Consider the following 21677-nt stretch of genomic DNA (forward strand, 5'->3'; position numbering starts at 1 on the left):
TGTGCGCTGTAACGCAGCCCCTTGGAATCTTACTACTCCAGTGAGGGAAAAATGAAAATAAAAGCAAGCAGAAGAAATCCCAGGGGACTGCAGCTTCAGGAGGCGAAAAATTGGTGCTTTTTGCTTGCCGGTCTCTTCCCAGTTTCCTGCCCCCTTCGGCGTATGAGAAAGACAAGAAGAGTTTGTGCGCTTTGGAAACTCGATAGGAGGCAGCAGCTGATCTTCCCATCACCAGCCTAAAAATAATCCACTCCAGGGCTTGGAGCGGCTTCACTAAGTGGAGGAAAATCCTGCCATCGGGATGATATTGATCACATAGCACAACCGAGTGACAATTTGGGTTGGTATTTTGTTTTTGTGTTTACAAAGGTAAGCTACAGAGTTTGATCTAACATTCAGCAACCAAACGGGGCATGCGATGACCCTCCCCCATTATCTCCCACTAACCGCCTCCTCCTCCTTCCCTTTATATCTGTGGGACAGGGCTGCTCCTTGTTCTTTCCTGGGATTACAACTCCAATCTCTTTTTCCTTTTTTCCTTTTCCATTCACAGGCATTCTCAGCCTTTACCGTCCCCTCCTGCTGATGTTTTCTTTGCTGCTGTTCACAGGGTTACGTTTCTTTTTTTAAACTGTCCTGTCTTGGCATGCGAAGGCGAAGGTTTTGCAGCAGGCAGCGTAGCACGCCGATGCTGGAAATCGCATTGTGTTAAGAAGCTTACCAAAAAAGAAAAAAAAAAAGCAAAAGCAAAAAAAAAAAGCAATGTATTAGATGCGTGTGAGACCACTGCAGATGTTTGTGTGAAATGCTTTTCAGTGCCAGTAGCCTGTTTAGGGCCACTGCTGTTGCGATTTTCTCTGTGTTTGGAGCCTGATCCAAAAACCTACCAAAGTCAATGAGATTCTTCGCACTGGCTTCAGTAACGTTTGGATCGGGCTGCTGGTATATGCCAGTTAGTGGTGCGGACGCTGACAAGTATCAGAGGTAATTCATCACCTTAAGGCCCAAGGTAACTGGGACAGTGCTTAGCAAGGAAGCAGCGTCTATCTAGAACAGGTGGTCACAGCTTACATAGGAGTAAAAAGGAAAATGATTTTTTTTCTGTACAGGATCATTTTTGATAAAATAGATTTTAAAGGGGCAGCACTTTTTGCCATTACCATAGCAGAACTCTCTGCAAATAATGCATGGACGATGTAGAAAACAGAGATTGTGTGAGGTCCAGTGCTTTTAGGAAGCTAAGAAGAACAACCTCGTGGGTTTATACCTAGAAAGGAAAAAGATTCAGACCACTAACCTGAAATCTGTGGCAAAACTCAGTTAGGCCTTCCGTTGTGCTTATCCAAACCTATAAATTCATAGTTTGACCTCAGTTAAAATTTTCTCTGTGAAATTCAAGAAGAAAAAACAAATTCTTGCTTTTGTGATGACTTAATTATTCAGAAGATAATAACTAACTGCTTCTGTAAAACTGTGTACTTTCTCCATCCTCCATCTGTATGCATACACATATCTATATATATGTGTATATATGCATATATGGGCATATAATGCACATTATATGTAAGACCCCAAAAAAAATCTGAACCGAGACCCAAGTATGCTCTGTAAACTGATATATTTTAATTAGGAAGTGCAGCTACTGATTATTTATTTTTTTTTTAATATAGGCAACAGAACTACTGAATTTTTTTTTTTTTCAAACTATCCATATTTCCCCCAAACAAGGTCCACCTGAGGAGTGTGTTTATACTCTTTTCTTTATAGTCATAAGCATCTTGCAGAGCATGCTGAACAGAGTGATCCTTCAGGTAAGATGAAACTCTTGAATATGAAGACTTTTAAGTGCACTTTGAAAGACCCTAAGGTAATTGAAATGTCTTTAACTGGAATTCTTACAGTTTTGCACTCAGTAAGGATGTTCTCGTCATTTTTATGGAAATTTACATTATCTGCTGTTTTGCCATTGTCTTCTTCATTATTGCTTATGGAAAATATATCTCAGGAACTGGCTTGGTGCCCTGAGAATCCCCATTTCTGCTTGTTAAAATGAGATTTGTAAGCGTTTAAGTTCAATGCTACATCATAATAATGTTTACAACTTTGTAATTTTTTTTTCTTCCCTAAGACCTTTTCTTATTCACAGTGAGTATTTATTCCTGAATCTTTCTTGTACTGATTTCCTTTATTATATTATGACAATGACAGTACACCTTAAACCAAAACCAGAAAGTCTCAGCTTGCCAGAGATGGGGGCTTTAGGATGAAAATTTAAATGCTTAAAGGACACAGGTTTTTTTAGATGTTTCATTACAGGATGATCTACTGTTCAGACAGTTCACATCCTCATTAAAGTAAACCAACAGGGAATCAGATTCCCAAATGATGTAAAGGAGAGCTGAAACTTGCCTTCCACTGGCACCATCGTGGGCCCGGCCTCCTGATTGTTCTTTCCATTCCCCTCCTCTGGGAAGTTTTGCTTGTGGTTTTAGCTCGTAGCTGACTGCTCAGCAAAGGCCTTTTTCAAAGGGAGAAAGAAAAAACACCTCTGAAAATTTCTGACCGGTTCTAGAGGTTGTAAAGACTGATGTTAAAGTGAGCAATTTGTCAATAATTTTGAAGGACAAAGGCCTTCCAGCCTGAAAGTGTTAAAATGAAAAAATTAGCTGGTATTTGGCACCCCTGCTAGGGTGCTGAATGTAGCTGGTACCCTCAGATAGCATGTGCTTGTTATGGGAAGATCTTTATCACATCGCTGCATTTCCCTGACTGAAATGCTAGGTTAAACCTAGTATGCTTGGCAACCTTATAATAAAGTATAAAATTCCTGCTGTAATAAGTAGTGAAGCAAATATATTATACACCTTGGTGTAATCACCCCAGCATAATTTGGTGGCCTACTATATTCAACAGAAAGGGAAATTTTCTCTGGGAAAGCCATTTTTTTGTAACGACTACGAATAGCGTTGTCTTCTTAAATGAGTATACGAGGATCTCAAGTTATTCTGAAAGGCTGCTTTGGCCTGATGAGAAATAGTGGTCCATAACTTCAGATGACCAACAAATTTCAGAACAACTTGCTACCTTTTCATCTGTTCTCTCCTGAATATTCATGTTTAGGTTATGTATTTTGTTGTTTTAATGGGGCAGACTGCTCCCATTCTTTGCAGATGTTGCTGTTTGCTAGACAAAGCCATTGGCCTGTAAAGAAACCTTCAGCTCCAAAGATTAGAACCTGAATGTGAGGTTAGAGAAAAGGTCTTGGCAATCCGTATGAGAGGAAGAGGCCTTTGCTTTCCAGTCAATACCCTTTCACATGGATAAAGATTTGCTAAGAGACTAACGAGCATTTCTCAGCTGTTACACCCCATGGCTCATGGGTGCTCCATGAGCTAACTTAGGAATTGAAGTATGGCAGCTGCAACAACTCACCACCGATCTCAAGCTCACTGTGAGCTGGGCCTCTTAGCTTGGGAACAGCACCATGGGGATATAAGACCATTAATTCTAAGACTGAACTAATGCTTGCGTGGCTCTTCACTAGACCGTGTAGCCTACAGCAAAGCAGGCGGCTGCCTACAGCAGCAGACTGCTGAGGATGATCAAACCATCTGGCTTTGCTGCTTAATTCACCTATGTGCAGTTCCAGGAAGCCCAGCTTTGTGCTGCCGCCGGTCATGCCAAGGAAGGGGTCTTGACAGGTGCAAGAGGGCAACTGCTACTAAGGAATGTGATAACCTCTCTGAATTGCAGCAATCACTGCTTTTCTCTCTTCCATCCCTTGACAACAGAAGTCTCTTCAGCTCCCCTTGTGTGGCTCTGCAGCCCAGTTTTTCCTCTTTGTCCTCTCCCTGCATGCTTACTGTGGCTTAAAAAAGTCTATCATCTTCTGCTTTTTGGTAAGAAGAAAATCACCTTTGGCTACACTGTGGGAAACCTTGAGTCAGTTCTGTATTCTGACTTGCTTAGGGCTAATTCAGAGGTCTGAATTAGCTGTTCATGACAGGTTTAGACTGCTGTTTGGTGTGGTCAGCATTCTGTCTATGGCAATGATCAACAACTTGTTCTTGGGGAAAATATAAAGTCTTCAGTGTATTTAATTACGTACTTGCACAATGCTCAGCGCTGAGTGAAACAGCCCTTCCTCACATAGGCAAGGTACCTCTCTTCACCTCTCTACAGACCTAGTTCTGGCTGAAGCCCAGCATTGCCTTACTAGAAGAGTTAAAGCCAATGGAAGAAGAGTTTATTATTATTAAGGGAGCCAAATTTGGTCAGTGACTAGTCATGAAAGTGTTCCATCTTCCTTTCTAAATCCAGCTGCAGTTTTTGATGAGTTACAACAGTAAGCACAACTGCGATTCTTCATGTTTTTTCTAAATTTGTTGTTCTTCCATTTCACATTTTCATTTCATGAAATGAAATCTTACGGTTTTACAGAAGAGGAAGGAATACCGCCTTTTCACTCTCTTTCATTGGTTATCTGCAGTCAAGATCTTCCAAACTGTCTTCATTTCCAGGCTCAGTTTTTTGAGTGAAAATTTTCAAAACTGGGACTCATTAAAAGTCAGCATAGCTGAGGCCTTTTAAAGCTCTTTAAAATTTTTAGCATGATTAAAGATCTCTTTAGCCTTAAGTCCCAATACTGAAATACTGTTTGAAAACAAAACCGAGAGTCTCAAGTTAGTCTGAAGCTTCTGAGCAGGTGACTTGCACTGTTTGCAGCCCAAAGAATGTGTTCATCTCTAGCCAGGCTGAACTTTGCGAGCATGGGATCTGAGTGTGGGCAGCAGAAATTTTGCTGTTATATTGTTAAATTTTCCTTCGAAGAAGACTGAAGATTACAGTTTCCTTGGGTGAGCAATTGCATCTGGAAACCTGTCATGGTCCAACTCCTGTTAACTTTGGTGGAGCTGCGCAAGCATCGTTGTAAAATGCCCCATGCTGTCTAGAGAAGTCAAGGACTTTTCTTCTACCTTAGGGACTTTTCTTTCTGTCCTTCTTTGGAAATGAACACTGCTTGTTAAACCTTGAAGCCAATGAAAATGAGCTTCTGGAGGCATGCCCTGCTGCAGCAGAAAGTAATGGCTGATTTCAGCTTCGAACCAAACGGGAGCCTCACTCGCGTTGACTGTAAATGCAAAGCATCCTCCCTTACATGTCAGTAAAATTTCATCCAATATATTTCCTCTGTCTGTGAAACTTGAGCAAAGAAGTAGAAACTGCTTTCTGCCTGAGGCGATGGGCCTGCACATCAGTGCCTCTCCAGAGCCTCCTATGTACGTAAGTTTTCCAAAACTTAGAGCAAGGTCCAGTGGTTTGAGTCACGTGGGCAAAACTGTGGAGGGTGTATCGGATCTGCCTTCTGCACCAGAAGTGGATGGGAAGGGAATGATGGAGAGGTTTCTTGCTCCCTGTGAGGCACACTGGAGGTAAAATTATTTCTTAGAGCTCTGATGTACTGCAGTGTATTTTCATAGGCCACTCTTGAAGATGCAGAGAACTACTAGCAGCCTGTCTGTGTAAACACCAGAAAATGTCTATGAAAGTTGGCATACATCAACAGATGCAGAACATGAGTCCTCCGCTTCCAGTCATAGTTCATTTCTCGCACAGTGGTGATGGAGAAACGGATGGAAGAAAGGAAGGAAGGGAGGAAGGAAGGATCACTGGACTACTAATGCTTCTACAGTTCTTTTCTATTTCTTATCAGTGCCACGCTGTAGTAGATGTGTGTCCTGAAGTGGGTGCTGCTAAAAAGGGAGGTTGTACCTGGTGAGCATTTTATGAAGCCAAATCATAAGCTGCATTGGGTCAACACAGCATCATGACGCTGATCAGAATGTTTTGATAGATTTTAAGCCTTTGGAGGTTTCATGAACACGGTCACTTGATGTGCTGATTAAGGATAAAGCATTTTCCGATTTAAAACCTTGGGAATTTATTGTCAATTACCCTATCTCATTTCATTGGCAATGCAGTCTTTTGATTTTCTGGGTTTTTTTTTAAAAACTAACCAACCTAGGCTCTTTGATTTTCTCTCTCACTTTAAGAGAAGACAATTAAATTCTGCCTCTTTTTTGAAACCAACCTGTAACAAAAGTATTGTCAATAGACTGCTTATACCTGTTCTTGAAAATGATCATCAGTATGACGGGCACTGTCTCGTTACATCAATATTAACAATAGGACCAGATTCTTTCCTCAGCCCTGCCAACGTACAAAGGACAGTCGGTTTTAAGAATGTGTTGTTGGACATACTCCAGCACAAAACCAGGCACAGCACAGGCTCTTGTGGAGATTCAGATGTGATTCTTGAAAGATGCATCTTTCTTGGGAGCTTTTATGGACTGTTGTCTGAAGTATAATATGCAACTTCTACAAACTGATGGTAGGTCCTAGCTAGCAGGTAGCACTCTCCATGCAGTTAATAGTCCTTACTTCCACAGGAGCATCTACTGCCTATATTCCATTTCCCTTCCAGAAAAATGGAAAAAACAACTGTTCCCTTAGCTTCTCTTGGACACGGCTTTAATCCTTTCTCCCAGATTTATTTTTGACTCGAAGCCAAAAGCTACACTGGAAGTCAGTGCTCATTTGAACCCAGGATCCTCCTGCCTTTCGGTACCAGTCCAACCCCTAGACCACAACAGCATCTTCCGCTGTCTCAGAAAAGAGTCCTCTTTGTGGGAAAGGGAGGAAAATTCCCAGCAGAACTCCCTTGGACTTCTGACCTTCGATAAAAATGAGGAAACAACACTTATGATTTTCAAGAGATTATCATTACTATTATGTTTCTCTTAAAGGAGACATGTCAAGCTTTTACAAATTAAAAACAAACAATCTCTGTGTAGTTTTTTGAAATGTTCCATATTTGTTTTGCTAACAACTCCTCAGTCTGTTCAGACAGCATTCATATTAACATAATGTTTCTTGTGTGGTACTAGTCATACGCATTTATGAATATATTTTTATATAAAAATAAAACGATAGAATGATAGTGGTTATATCACTCTATTCATTATAGAGAATGGGCCAAACTCTGCGTCAAATTGTGTTCTACTGAAGATCGAGTGGGCTGCCTGTCAACTTTTGCACCACAGTAAGTACATGCATGCATTTTCGCAGGATGCGGTCCACCGTATGACTGAGTTATACTTAACTTCCAGCAAATCTCAGACCATGAATTGCTGATATGTTTGGAAAAGGGACTGCGTTTATCACATTCTCTTCAATGAAACACCGTTACAAATTTCACTGATGTATTTCAATGTGGATTATGCATTTCAGCTCCAGCGAAAAGTTAGTTAAAACAAAAAGGGGGTTTAGCAGATGTTCAAAGTGCCTCTTTGAACTCTGTATTCTTTTGAAGATCTGTATGTTTCTGCTCTGTCTAAGGGCATCCTTGAGTAGTTTATGCTTGCCTTCTAATGCTTACCTTGTTTAAACAACTAAGCTCATAGAACTAATCTGAACTATTTGAGGAAAGAAGGAAAGGCTTTTTCTCCCCATTCAACTAACTTTTGGTTTTTAAACTGTGTTCGTGCATTTTTTGCATGTCTGTATTGTTCTCATTCCGCAAAACTCATTAATGCCAGTGTTGTTGCAGAAAGCATATACTTTGCTGAATTAAAGATACTCTTTACATTTTGTATGCAAAATTTGGAAAAACAAATGTGAGCAAATGAGTTTACACGACCTATTCTACAGCACTGTGTTGCTGTGTATAAGCCTCAGGCAAAGAAATCGGCAAGGAAACATTTTGGTTGCAATCTTGTTTCATCTTCTTGTAAAGAAGAACGAATAAATAAACGATGCACGGGTTGATAAAAGCCAGAAGCTGGCTGTAACTCTGGGTCATGCTATGGCCCACACTCTGTAAGCACGAACGCATGAGCTTATCTTGGTGTACAAAGGTAATCTCATAAGAAATCATGGAAATCAGAGAACTGCTTAGATGAGGCTAAGCACGTTCATAAGGATTTGCAGGATCAAGCATAAATGCTGATTTACTGCCTATGCAATCTTCGATACAACCTACTTTGATTAAGAGTTTGGCAATTATCTGTAGTGACTAGTGTATGTGACCATTGTTCTATGCGACAATGGAGAAATACAAAATATCCGTGAACGCAAAGCTGCCAAATCACAAATATCAAAGGTTCGGAGCTTGCACTGAGAACGTAGTGCAACAAATCGTATGAACAGAGATGTTGCACAGAGAATGTTGGCTCATCAAAGAAGCAGTAACACACACGAATCAGCTTATGTGCATTTGAGTATTCTTGTGAGAAGTGGAAAAAAAAATTTTTTAAAACTTTTATTCTTTCTCTATATTCTCGTAGAGCCTTTGCAGCAAAACTTTTTTGCATATAATGAACGCTAGAAGACATAGCATAGTGTATTTAATAAATAGTACCTATAATAAATAGTAAACATAAATAATAATAAGTAAATATAAATAATATTAATTTAATATAAACACAGCCTTCCTTCTCGTGTGCTTATACTTGACGGAGCCCAAAAGAAGTTTCAAAATACAACTGAGTTATTCTCTATGGGTTGTTCAGTGTGCTCCTTCTGTACCTCTTTATTTTATTTTATTTATTTTGTGTTTGGCTAAAAGGAGTGCTAGCAGTCTTGGTAGTCAACTACCCTCTCTTTTTTTTGTAGTAGTCAGACCTCCTGGAAGCGATGAGGCTCGCATTTTGTGGTAACGACAATGCTTCAGCCTATAATATCACTGCTGGTGTCCTAAGAAATGTCTGCTTTGTGGATGCCCTCAACTTGGTTCCCCATGTCTTCTTGCTATTTATCACCTTCCCAATTTTGTTCATTGGTGAGTTATTCAATAGAGCTGTGCAATCCTACAAACATTTGAACATGTATTTATACTCAGTCATGTTTATATGTGCTTGGAGGCCTGTGGTTCAAACTGTTAGATGCTTTGCATTTATTAATTTTTAAAAAGAAGAGACAGAATGGCTTGACCCAGAGGATGTGACGCCAACCCATTTGGAATTTTAGATACAAATCTGAACTAAACAGCATGAAAAGATGGATGAGAACCAGAGAAATCACATCCAAATGCTTTGAAACTTGTCTCTGGAGCAGTTTTCTTCAGATTTGAAACTGGCAGCCTGTAACCTTTGCTATTATTAGATATTAGAAGACTTAGGGCAGTGGGTCTGAATTCCCTTCAAGTTACGTGAATTTCAGAGAATATCCAAAATGTGCAACTTGGATCGAAGCCTAGGAGAAGTGTAAGAAGCTTTTAAAACAGAATAATTACTTCTTTTGCCAACATTTGTAAACACAAGTAAAGCAAAAGAGAATCTTTTTCCACAGGAATGAAAATAAGAAAAATCTCTCTTGAAGAATTTAGGACATATATGCTTGTAAAAAGTCCCATCTAATCTAGTACTCTAATGATACTTTTTCTCTATGGTTGTTTCTTTATCCCAGTTATTTGCAGTGATGAAGTAATTACAATATAATACTTTTTCAGCGCTGTCAGACAGTGGCATTCTACCTGATTACTTGAATAACCATCAAAAGGCAATAACTAGTAATAAAAATAAATATCCTCCTGACAACTGCAGGAGAAATGGCATGTCAGTTCTTCCATGTTACCTTCCTGGTGTCGCATATGTACATAGTAATATATTTCTTCTATGAGGAAGGTTTGAATTTGGGACTATATTTGAACTGGAGATTTAAGGAGTTCCATTATGCAAAAAGACTCTGAAGTGATTGAATAATAGGCTACAGAAGCTGTGAGCTAAGACACTCAGTACATAGTGATCAAAGGTACAACAAGATCCAGTGGCTGAAAACTAATTAAATAATTAAGCAAGAGAATAAGAAACAAGTTCTAACAAAAGAATAACTAAAGACTGGAAAAAAGCCCCAGGGGTTATGGTGAACTCTCTCCAATAGTGGTGGATCTTTATGTCAGTGCTGGCTCTTTCTTTGAGATGAGATACAAGTCATCCTCGAATTACAGGGCTTTCTGCAGACGTGTTTGGTGGAAACTCAATGCAAGGTCTGAGGGCAGAGGTAATATTTTACAACATTCTGCGTTATGCATCAAGTGGGAGCAGGCTGCTTTGATTTTTTTACAGGTATTATCTAATTAATTTTGAAATGGTATTGCAGCCACTGCAAATTCCCTCTATTTTCTAACAACGTTAGGAAAAAAAATAATAGCTTAAATTGTAAGTTATGTACGTATGTTTGTATGTATGTATGTATGCAATTCTTTGTTTTCTATTTTGTAGCTTGATTATCAGGACAAATAATTGTTGAACAGAGCATTAAAAGCCAACTGGAGTCCACAGTATTGACTGACTCCAAAACTGAAAGTTGATGACGAGCCGTGTTTGTGCGGATGTATGGGCAAAGAGGAAATAAAAATGAAAAGCAGCTTGGAAGAGACAAAGATAGGAGCGAGTTCAGAGAAAGCCACATTAGACTAGGAAAATCTCAGGAAACTATAGAAAAAGCTTGAGATAGATATGGAGAAGAGAGAATGTTTTGTTCCTGCAGTACTTTGCATGTGAAACAAGGATGAAATTGTGAAATCCTAACAGTTTCCAAGAATGAATAAACCGGGCTCTGGTTTATGTGTTTCTGAGTCACCTGGTGAGCCTCTAGGCATGATGAGATACTGCATCCTTGTGTATCAAAAGCATACCCTGGATTTTAAACTCAGGGGTTTTTTTTGTTTTATTCTGTTTTGTTTCTTCACTTCCCTGAAATGTACTGTTCTTGGGATTCTCTATGGGTTTCGGGAAGTCTGTCATGGAATTTCATGAGTAAGAGGGACATGTACTGCCATTTGGGCTGTCTGACTCAGGACAGCCCTGTACCAGGGTGGGAAGGGACAGAGGCCAAAGCAACATGCAGCACAGTAACATCCTCGGTCTGTCCCCAGCTCCCCCCCAGCACCGTCACATCCCTCAGGTCCTTGGTGTCCCGCTTCTTGCCGGCTTGCTGGCCTCAGAGAGGATCTCGCCTGAAAAGGATAGGTGCCATCTGAGGTGATGACATGGAAATAATCAAGATTCATTTCTTGATTAAATCAGCTGAGTCCTGGTGCTGTGCTGGGAGCTTTAATGTGCCAGGAACGTACAGGGCAAGGAGGCTGGGCTGCGCCTGGGGAGCGGAGACTGGGAAATTGCTGTTCCGCATCCCCTGAGACAGTGCTCCCAACCAGGCCTGAGACAGAGATAATAAATTTTATTGATTTGAAGTAAATATATCTCTTTGAGGCCTCATTGGAGGATGTAACTTTTATATCAGTCGAAGACTTTGCCCATTCTCGTCTGTGACTGGGAAAGACACAATGACGCCATCACTTAATATCTGTCAGTCCCTGTTATGTGAGGGTAAGACTCTGAGATGTTTCTTTTGGTTTTCTCATCTTTGTTCTTGGCCAGGAACCTCTTCTCTTTGACTGTGATTGTGGGAACTCTGCTGTCCCATTGTCTACAGGGTTAGATCGAAATTATGGGAGGCTGCCTGGCAACTGAGACACTCCTGGGACATCTTATTAGTAACTACAGCCCCCATAGTCTTGTAGGGGTTTTGTATTGATTGCATGCTATTAGGTGGGACCTATGTATTAGAATACGGAACTGATAACCAGATCAGTCACTGGCTGGCTGTGTGATAACTCTTTCATTACTATGATTTCCCAGGCTGGGGAAGCCAAAGCTCCAAAGTCCAGATTCACCACAATACCTGGCTGCACTTCCCTGGACACAACCTGCGGTGGATCCTGACGTTCACCCTCCTGTTTGTACATGTGTGTGAAATAGCAGAGGGCATCGTTTCCGATACGTAAGTGACGGTGTTTGGTGGATAGCCAAGCTAATTGCATTCATGATTGTATAGTGTTAATGTGTGATGGGCTGGCGAGTAAGGCGTAAGGAGTTTTTCTCCAAAAAAGGGGGCATCATTTTATGAACTGTGCAGATTTTAATGGGATGAAGGTGAAACGATCGTTGTTAGAACTTTGTTATTCTCCTGTCAAGCTATAATGGCAAGTAAATATTGACAAAAGTTAAAGCATTCACATAGGAAAAAGTCTTTTTGTCTCTAGGAAAGTTGTATGTGTCCTCTTAAACGGATTTGCAGAACACTTAGGAATGTAACAACGGTGAAAAAAGACACCAAATTTACTAATTTATACCTTATTTATTTTCAGGCAAATGAAATCTCGCCATCTGCATCTCTTTCTACCAGCTATAATGGGATTTGTGGCTGCCACTGTATCCATAGTCTATTACCATAATATTGAAACATCTAACTTTCCAAAGTTACTGTTGGGTAAGTCTAAGTCTGATATTTATTTACTCTTACAAGACCCATCAGTTTAGCCAAAGTCAGCTTGCATAGGTTGGAGAGGATGGTGAAACGTGTGATAAAATTAAGAGAGGAATAGTTCTCTGCTTTTCAAACTAGTATTATTGTAGGAGTTATTGCACCTTTTATAAGGTACACACTGAAAACTATTCTTCAAAACAATCACAAAAGGAAAAGCACTGTATTTCTAGCATGAGCTTTTAGCTATTTTTTAACACTGCTCATTATCTTGAGGCAAAAACTTGTCTTCGTTCAAAAGGGCTATTTTAAAAGGCTGCTTCTAATAGTAATCCGATCACAAAGCATCCTGTACAGATGGCTGTTGTTTCTCAGCATCCTTTGCAGTTGATTGTGAGATTATGCAGTCTACTGTCTCAGTCAGGAAATGGTCAGAAGAATTTGACTAGACATTGCAGGATGTTTCACACAAGTATACCCTCCAAATTACGTATAACTCAACAACCTGAACGAGCCATTGACAGATACAAGCCAGGAGGCAGAATATAATTAAACTATTTGATCTCTTTTTCAATCTTAGCACATTTCCATATGCTCACCTGGGATGCACCCTGCTTTTTCAAAGCAGCAATATATTTGTCAAGTTAAGTGACTTCTACTTCATTTTAATAACAAAGTTCCCCTGCAGATTGCCTTCAGTGGACTTCTGTAATTCTGTGAAGACCCACCATTGTGAATGTCTTTGAAGGGTGATGGCCCAGGAAAGAAAACAGTGACTTCGGAAAAGGAAGTGCAAAGCGAATCTTTTGAATCTGAATTCCTGACTGTGGCTGACATCACGCGTCACTGGCCTGCAGGATCACCGTGCCTGCATTGCACTAAGCCATCAAATTTTTCTGTTTGAGAGAGCTAAAACTTCTGCAGCACTGGTGTAGTTAATTTTTTTTTTTTTTTAATGATGCATGTGTACCTGTTTTACAGCTCTCTTTCTTTACTGGATAATGGCCTTTGTCACCAAAACGATCAAGCTTGTCAGATACTGCCAGGACGGTGTGCCTTTTTCTCAGCTGCGTTTCTGCATCACTGGAATTATGGTCATTCTCTATGGGCTGCTGATGGCTGTGGAGATCAATGTCATTCGAGTTAGGGTATGTGGTTTCTTTATCTTGGGGATGAAGATGGGTCTTAAGTCCCAGTAACTCTGGCTTGTGTCAAGTTTACGCCTAAGTTTAGCTTAGCTGTAAATGTCTGGTTAATTCTATAGAAATCAAAGGGACCTGGCATCTCTTTAAAATGTATGTCCTTGATGTGTCCCCTGGACTTGGTGTATATATGTGCCTGTGTATATGTATACACGCAGAAAGTGCATGCATATTTGTATAGAGACATATACGTGCATATTTGTGCATGTAAGTTTATATGTGTGTGTGTATGTAATCTATACAGTATACACTATGTTAATGCAGATAAACTATATATGCAGTGAATGTAGAAGTTAGCATACGTTCTTAACTTAAAATATAATTATATCCCAAGAATTCTTTTTTGTTGTTGTTGTTCAGATAGAGATAGGTGGTACTGACAGGCTATAGAGCTGTGTCCGCATCCTGTATTGCTCTGTTTCTTGCCAGTTATGCTGTCAAAATGGAAATGCTCCTATTTACATGCAAATTTATATTTAAATTCAACGTATAATTACCTTTAAATGCAAATTTGACACTGTAGTTGTGTTATACGTAATTTTTACTAAAAATTACCGCTAGCAAGATGATTCCTGAGCATGTGCTGTCTATTTTCTCCTCTCCAGAGGTATGTATTTTTCATGAACCCTCAGAAAGTAAAGCCACCAGAGGATCTACAGGACCTGGGGGTGAGGTTTCTGCAGCCATTTGTCAATTTGCTCTCAAAGGCGACTTACTGGTGGATGAATACTCTCATTATATCTGCTCACAAGAAACCTGTGGACCTAAAGGCAATCGGAAAGCTTCCAATTGCAATGAGAGCACTGACAAATTACATTTGTCTCAAAGAAGCGTATGAGGAACAAAAGGTAACCAAAGGTGTTCATGACACTGTTTGGCCTTAGAAACTATTGTGTCACTTTGAATGTTTTCTGCTTCTACGAAATCCCAGTTTTAGGAATTTTTAACTTAGGACTGTTTGTTCCAAGGTGAAACTTGGCTTAGGAAGTTCCAATCCAATGGTTACTGTTTGGTTTTAAGTGAATTTACAGCAAGGGAGAGTTGCCAGATTGAGAGTGACTGGAAACTAAAACCATAAGAGACTGATCACTTGCTAGATTTCATTTTAAAAGTGAAAGCTTTGTTTAAATCTTAGCTACTTATGACAGCATCTTAAATTAGAAGACGTTCTGTTCATAGTTTCCACTGGAAACACTCATCTCCAATTTTTTTCCTCCAGAAGGAGAAATAGCCAAAAACACACGTCAAGAATAGCCAAAACACTGGTGTCTTAACTGCGTCTTAGTCACCATTCCAAAACACAGCACCATATGGGCTGCTGTGAAGAAAATTAACCTCATCCCAGTCAGACACAGTACGGAAACCACGGTTGGGCAAACTCATTGGGTAGGGCAGGAGTTTCCAGAGAAACTTCTGGATGCATTTAGGAAAAACTGTGGTGTTTAATTTGTGCTTAAAGCTGGCGATTTCTGCCAAAAAAAAAAGAAATTTTGTTTTGCGGAAAGGAGGAAGGATTTGAGAGCCTGCCTCCCTGATCTGTACATACACATCAATTCTCAAGCATATACAGAGAGAATACAGGCATTCAGAGGCCGCTTTGGGAAACATAGCACATAGTACAAAAGCATATAAATCCGGTTCCTGCACACTCCAGATAAACGTGTTTCCACGCAGTGTACGGTTGAGAACTGCAATGCGAGGGGAAGACAGGAGGAGCAGCTCTCTGCTCCCAGCAACTGCTGGAGCTGCAGGCTCCTTTCTGTGCCCTCTGAAATGTAACCATAATCAGCACAATTGTTTCTATTTTAATAGCTTTAGGTTGCTTCTCTTTCCTCTTGTAGTTGATGTTTACGGAGACCAGAGACCAAGACCCTTCTGCTTTAAGCAGAAAACTACTCAGTCATTGGAACTGAGCTTTTCACAGCAAAGGCGAAGGGCATCCCTTAGACCAGCTCCTTAAAGAATCATAGAATTATAGAATGGTTTAGGTTGGAAAGGACCTTGAAGATCATCGAGTTCCAACCCCCCTGCCATGGGCAGGGACACCTCCCACTAGACCAGGTTGCTCAAAGCCCCATCCAGCCTGGCCTTGATCACCTCCAGGGTTGGGGTCTCAACAACTTCTCTGGGCAACCTGTTCCAGTGCCTCACAACCTCCAAAGTGAAAAATGTCTTCCTAATGTTTAATCTAAACCTGCCCTCTTCCAGTTTAAAGCCATTCCCCCTCGTCCTATCGCTACATGCCCTAGTAAAAAGTCCTTCCCCAGCTCTCCTGTAGGCCCCCTTTAGGTACTGGAAGGCCGCAATAAGGTCTCCCTGGAGCCTTCTCTTCTCCAGGCTGAACAACTCCAACTCTCTCAGCTTTTCCTCATAGGAGAGGTGCTCCAGCCCTCTGATCATCTTCGTGGCCCTTGAAGAAGCATTCAGTGCCTAAATCCTACTTAAAGAGACCAAAGAGTCTTAGGCACCTACATGCCCCGAGGATCAGGGTCTCTGTGCCATTCGTAATGCCAGGCGTGATGAGTGGGTGCAAGCATTTCTCTGTAGCTCATTTACATCTGCAGATACGGTGTGTGCCTGCGCAAATATGCGGTTCAGATGCCAAAAGCCAAGTGTCCTATTGCTCATGTGTGTGAACACAAACTTTCAACGTGTAGTCTCTCTCCGCATGCGTCACGCACGTATGAAGACTTGCATAAACATAGCCATGCCGTTACACGCGCACGGTCATAAAGCTGGCTTACATCAGATATTTTGGTTTCCATAGTTATTTAAAGTCTTGAGATTACCACAGCTTCTAGCACATTTGTGCTAATATTCGAAAACAGGCTGCAACCCTTAAGTAAACTGATACTTCATAGATAAAGTTAAAGTAAACCAAAGGGCTGAAGCCAATCTGAAGACCCAGGCAGTGGAACTTGCTGCAGTTCACTCCCACAGAAAAATGTGCTGCCTTGTGCATGGTTGGGCCAGAAAACAGCCACAGAATTAGGAAAATCCTTCAGGTTGAAGTGTGGTCTGCAATCTGGAAGAGGTGATAAGTCACTGTCTCTGCTGCCAGGGTGTATTTTACACTAATCTTCTGCAGCTGCTGAGGGGAGCCCCCCCCCTGCCCCCCAGCATCCTCTGGATTAAGTGGGGTTACCCCTGCCTGCCCCTGGAGATAGCTGATCTCAGCTGCGCTCCGTGGTGCTGCAGAAAGAAAGCTTCTGTTTCTTTCCAAACCCTTCTTATCACGCCCTGATGAAAGACACTGAACATCACCGTGAATATTCTGTATTGAAAAATGTCTTTGAGATATAGCTCATGTGACATTGTCCCTTCTGCACGCTATGAAAATTGAAACCAGCTGAGGTTCTCTACCAAATAATAGCATGAGGGAAATGAGTCACATTAACTTTTGATGACCGTTTTCTCAAAATCACTGTTTTCCACACCTGTGTCCCAGGCATACAGGAGTGTAAACTATAGGGTCTGAGATTAACTTTTCAGGGCTGCTATATTCTGCTAAAATAGCATATTGCCACTTGTGTAACCATGAGGCCTCTGAACGCTGGGTTCAACCTTTGCTTGTTTTCTTTGGTGCCAGCAGACAACTCCTGAAATCCACGTTCAACTATTCAGACAGAATTCTTCTGGCTCCTACCATATGAAGGTTTGCCCACTGGCACATGAGACCTAAGCTAACAGTTCTCAGTGACCAATCTGAATTCGCTATTCCGTTAGAGTTTTTTTTTACATTTTCAAATTTGCATCAAGCAATTCTTAGCATTATGAATACATTCGCTACTCAAAATTCTTTAGTTATAAGTAATTTTTTCAAAGCATCAAGTGATTTCATTTTAATTTGACTTTCATGCTACATGGTATTTTATAGAATTTTAAAGCCAGTTATCAGCAATTTTATTGTAATATTCAGTAATATAAACCAATACAATACAAGGCTAAATAACTGGTGATTGATATTATAATTGGCTATTAGTCTGGTAGTCGCTACTGCAAAAGGCATTCCAACTCTTACAGTAAGATATAGGTCATTTGTTACTGTTTTCATAGATTATGTTTGGCAACATAGCATAACACAGCATAGCATATGAAAAGAACATAGCATATGTTCCTTCGAATTAGAATATAATATAAAACTACAGGTAGAACAAGCTCTTTTGATAATTAAGCTTACTTAAATATGTTGTTTGAGTTTTTTCCTAAACAAAGTATTGCCAAAACCCCACATTGTAATTGGCTTTCCTTATCTCATTTTTTCCTGCCATCAGTAAATATTCTAAAAGACGGACATGCTGTATTTTCTTGTTTTTCTGGACAGTCTCCTGTAGAACCAGAAATACCTCATCTTACGCTATTTTTATGATACCTTTCTAAGAATCCTGGAGAATTTCTAACTGTGGATAGGAAGGTTGCTTCTGCAGAATAAGCAGTGATGCACATCATACCCATAGGGTTAGGCCCATGAACTTAAATTCATATATTCTCTTTAACATAAGTTCACAGTTCCTACTATATTAATGGACATTTTGGCTGAAGATAAAGGATAAGAATATAAAGAAGTGCTTAACGATATACAGTGAAATTCTCACAGCCAAATTTTCGGACCAATGTAATATATGTGGGTAGTACTCATCACACAATTGCTCCCCTCCGCCTCCCTGAATTTGATCCTGTTTCTGTTGTTGCTTGGGTTTTGTTTTGGTTTCTACACAAGTGGTGTAGATGTTTCAAACCACAGACTAATGCATCATACATCACATATCCCAAAATAGATTTAGCGCATTGATAGTACATTTGGTTTACCCCATCAACCAAAATCCCGTGTAGTTTGCTCTGACAGTCAATAGACAGTTTTACTTTTGGAATGGTGTAATCGTAAACGCAATTTTTAAAGTCAAGGACCATCAGAATTTCCTATACCTGCTATTCATGTGCCACTGTGGATCTTACCTGTTATGGAAAAAAAGAAATGGAAGGAAAGTATGTTAGATCGCTAGAAGTTATGGGAAGAGAGTGTTGCCCTTCAGCATCAGGCTGACACTATGAGTTACAGCACTAAGGGAACATTCCGCTTTCCATATTGACTGAGGAGTACCTTACAGATGGCTTTATTCGCCAGCAGGTGCTGTCTCACTGCCCTTATTTCTGCTGTTGAGTGCAGAAGGTAAGGAAAACTACAGTGATTTAAAAGGGAGGTGACAAAGACAAGGAAAACCTAAGCAAGTGCCACAGATAAGAGCAGCAGTCCAGCCTGGTAATTCACACAACAACAAATGCTGCCAACCACACCAACAAAAATAATCCTTGCAAATTTAAACAAGGTGCTGAGATGCACGGATGTGTAAACTGGTTAAGCTGACATTTGTGTTGCTGCAGCTCTTCTCTGTCTTCAGTACTCTAACCAGACAGAGTTTTTTATTTAATTCTTATGACACTGGCCACACTTGCAACTGTGGAGACATGTCAGTGGTCTTCAGTAATGAGTGGTGATTGACAGATCGTCCTTCAGCACCTGAATAAAGTATAGGTTTGGCACATGCAACATAGTATATCGCAAGCCAATAACATTGGCCTTAAGAACCATTCTGTAGTAGAGTTTTAGAAAAAAATCCACTCTTCTTTCTCCCCCCGCCCCATTAGATGCTTCAGCTAATTCAAAGTCTTGATTAAAACAGAAGAAATGGCAATAGAGATTACTAGACAGTTTAATTGATTTTGGGGGGTGAAAAGTAAATAGATTTCTTGTAGTGATGACAATTAATGTGAATTTTGTAGTAGTAGTGAAAATGGCTATTGAAATAGCAATATCTTATAAATGAAATAAAGATTTACCATTGCCATTTACGAAATTTACCGTTAATTGAATGCCCAGAATAATACGTGCAATTTTTTTTCCAAAAGACGGCAGATGTGTTTTCCTAAAAAGTTAGCTTAGCTCCTATCAAGCTGTTAAAGTGCAGATTGTTTATTTGAGGAGGATGACAGTAGCCTGTGTAGAGCTAGCTTAAAACCCATTAGGCAACAAATTCAAACCCTTTTGTCTGGGAAACTCACGTGAGGCCCTTGTGCTCTTTCCCTCATCAGAAGAAGCAGCTTCGTTCTTACCACTTTCTGAAATGTTAGCTCTAATTTGTCCCCGTGCTGCTTATTTCTCTGTACTAAGCTTCTTGGCATTGGGTATGACCAGCCTGGCTTAATCTCTAGAAGCCAGTAAGCAGCTAGCCGGCCCTCCTGTACACTTGTACATCTTTGGCACCATGCACATATTCTCTCACTGTTGAAGCGGTGTAAAAGGAAAAATGGAGAAAAGAGGAAAAAAAAAAAAAAGACACGAGACAGCCAGGCAGGGTCCAGGCATACTTGCTTTTCTTTGGCTAATTTGCTGGGGCAGGAGGTTGTTATTACCGGGCTGTACTTAAAATGTCTCTGTGAATGCTCAAGAGGGCTTGGCTTGGGTTACAGCTTGCAGGCATCTGTGCTACTTGAAAAATGACAGATGCTTTTTTAAAGTGTCAAAAGCTGCTGCCTGAAGTGCAAGGAAGCGCTCTGCAGACCATGGGTCTGTTAAGTAAAACTCTCTCTTCTTTAGATTAAAAGGATCTCGGAAATATCAGAAGTCCTCTGACTAGATACAGAGATATCTGCTGGTTGGTGGTTTAGGGCAAGAATTGTGATATTGCATAGAGTCACAGAAGTGAAAGCTAGAAAGGACCCTTAGCTGATTTCATCTTACCTCCTGACATAGCCTGTTACTTACACCTTTTTGAGCCCTGTAATTAGTGACCAACTCAAACGTGTCTTCCTGGCAGGCACCCGAGAGATAGATAGAAAAGAATCCAGAAAAATTAAATTAAACTATATTCTTTCATTTATCCGTCCATGTTTTTTCCCGCAATCCCTTTCTCACATCAGAAGCCGTTACCGGATCAAGTGGTTTCACAGGTACTGTGAAAGCCAAGATTACCCGAATGAGCAAAGGGCTTGAAAGGTCAGACCTTTTCCTGAGCACACATGTGACAAGGAGCAATGGCTACGTGCCAGTACGATTAATCTGTGTTTGCATTCCTGTGTTCAGAGGTTGAGAAAAGTGGTAGGATTTAGAGGTGAGGAACCATGGTTACCAAGAGGAGCCAGAATTTGAATTTTCTGGGAAGAATGTCTGAAATCTGTTGATAAGTACATGTTTGCTACCTCACCTACCCCAAAACACCCTTCAGGAACCATGTGGGCATCCAGACAGGAACGAAATGGAAGTTGCCGTATAAATCCAGGGAGGCCTTTTCTTGGTGCATTGATACCTGTTTCTCTGTTTTCCAGAAAAAGGTCGCAGACCAGCCCAATCGGAGTCCCTCCATATGGTTAGCCATGTACAGTGCTTTTGGAAGACCAATTCTTCTCAGCAGCACGTTCCGTTACTTGGCTGACTTGCTGGGTTTTGCTGGGCCACTATGCATTTCGGGCATTGTCCAGGGCTTCCAGAATACAACCAATAATACAAATACAACCGAAAAGGTAACCTGACAACATGGATTGAAAAACTTTGTTTGGTATTAGTTCTAGATTCATATCAGCTATTCAATATGTCTGGCTGCCCACTTTTATGTGTCTGTGATCAGCATTGTATTACTTCATTGTTTCTTTCAAGCAAATTGTGTGGTTTTTTTTAATTTTTTTTATTTTTTTTTGTGAGAGACAGTCAAGTTATAAACCTGAGTAGTGGAAGCCTTTGGTAAGAATGCAACACAGGTAGTGGAGGCTTCTCCTGGTTGCCCAGCTTTCTGCCTCTTGGTGGAGTCATCCCTGCAGTTCTGGGGAGAAGGAACAGCTTTTCTGCTCCTCTTCAACTGTGCCTCCTCGTTTCAGGCAGGACACCCGCTGGTGGTGCCTCAGGGATGCATCCAGCAGGGATGAGCCTGGGAATTTTGCTTAATTTCTGTCCATCCGTCCATTTGTAGTTCATCGACAGGTTTGAGCTCTCTGAAATCTGTTTTCCACTGGGAAGCCAAGAGTAGTCACTCCCTGTCTGAGACTGATTATGCTGCTTGTTGCTGTGGTGGAATGCATTGGCGCATGTGAGAAGTTGAAAAGCATCCCCTTTATTGAATGGCATTCTTGATACTAGAGATGCACAAATGATGCTAG

The 21677-nt window shown here is 40.6% G+C and overlaps 1 protein-coding gene across 1 annotated transcript in view; it reads left to right on the plus strand.

Annotated features, from left to right (window-relative positions):
- The first annotated feature begins 300 nt into the window (after positions 1 to 300).
- Positions 301 to 21677, plus strand: part of ABCC9 (ATP binding cassette subfamily C member 9) — a 78950-nt gene continuing 57573 nt past the window's right edge. Inside the window, exons 1-9 of the mRNA XM_082480582.1 lie at positions 301 to 369; positions 1671 to 1811; positions 7028 to 7102; positions 8674 to 8839; positions 11703 to 11844; positions 12212 to 12333; positions 13309 to 13475; positions 14135 to 14377; positions 20853 to 21047. Coding sequence (XP_082336708.1) covers positions 8695 to 8839; positions 11703 to 11844; positions 12212 to 12333; positions 13309 to 13475; positions 14135 to 14377; positions 20853 to 21047 — 1014 coding nt within the window. The 5' untranslated portion in view covers positions 301 to 369; positions 1671 to 1811; positions 7028 to 7102; positions 8674 to 8694. The remainder of the gene's footprint in view (positions 370 to 1670; positions 1812 to 7027; positions 7103 to 8673; positions 8840 to 11702; positions 11845 to 12211; positions 12334 to 13308; positions 13476 to 14134; positions 14378 to 20852; positions 21048 to 21677) is intronic.

Source organism: Vanellus vanellus, assembly GCF_965231255.1.
Source record: "Vanellus vanellus genome assembly, chromosome: 1".
NCBI classification, from domain to species: domain Eukaryota; kingdom Metazoa; phylum Chordata; class Aves; order Charadriiformes; family Charadriidae; genus Vanellus; species Vanellus vanellus.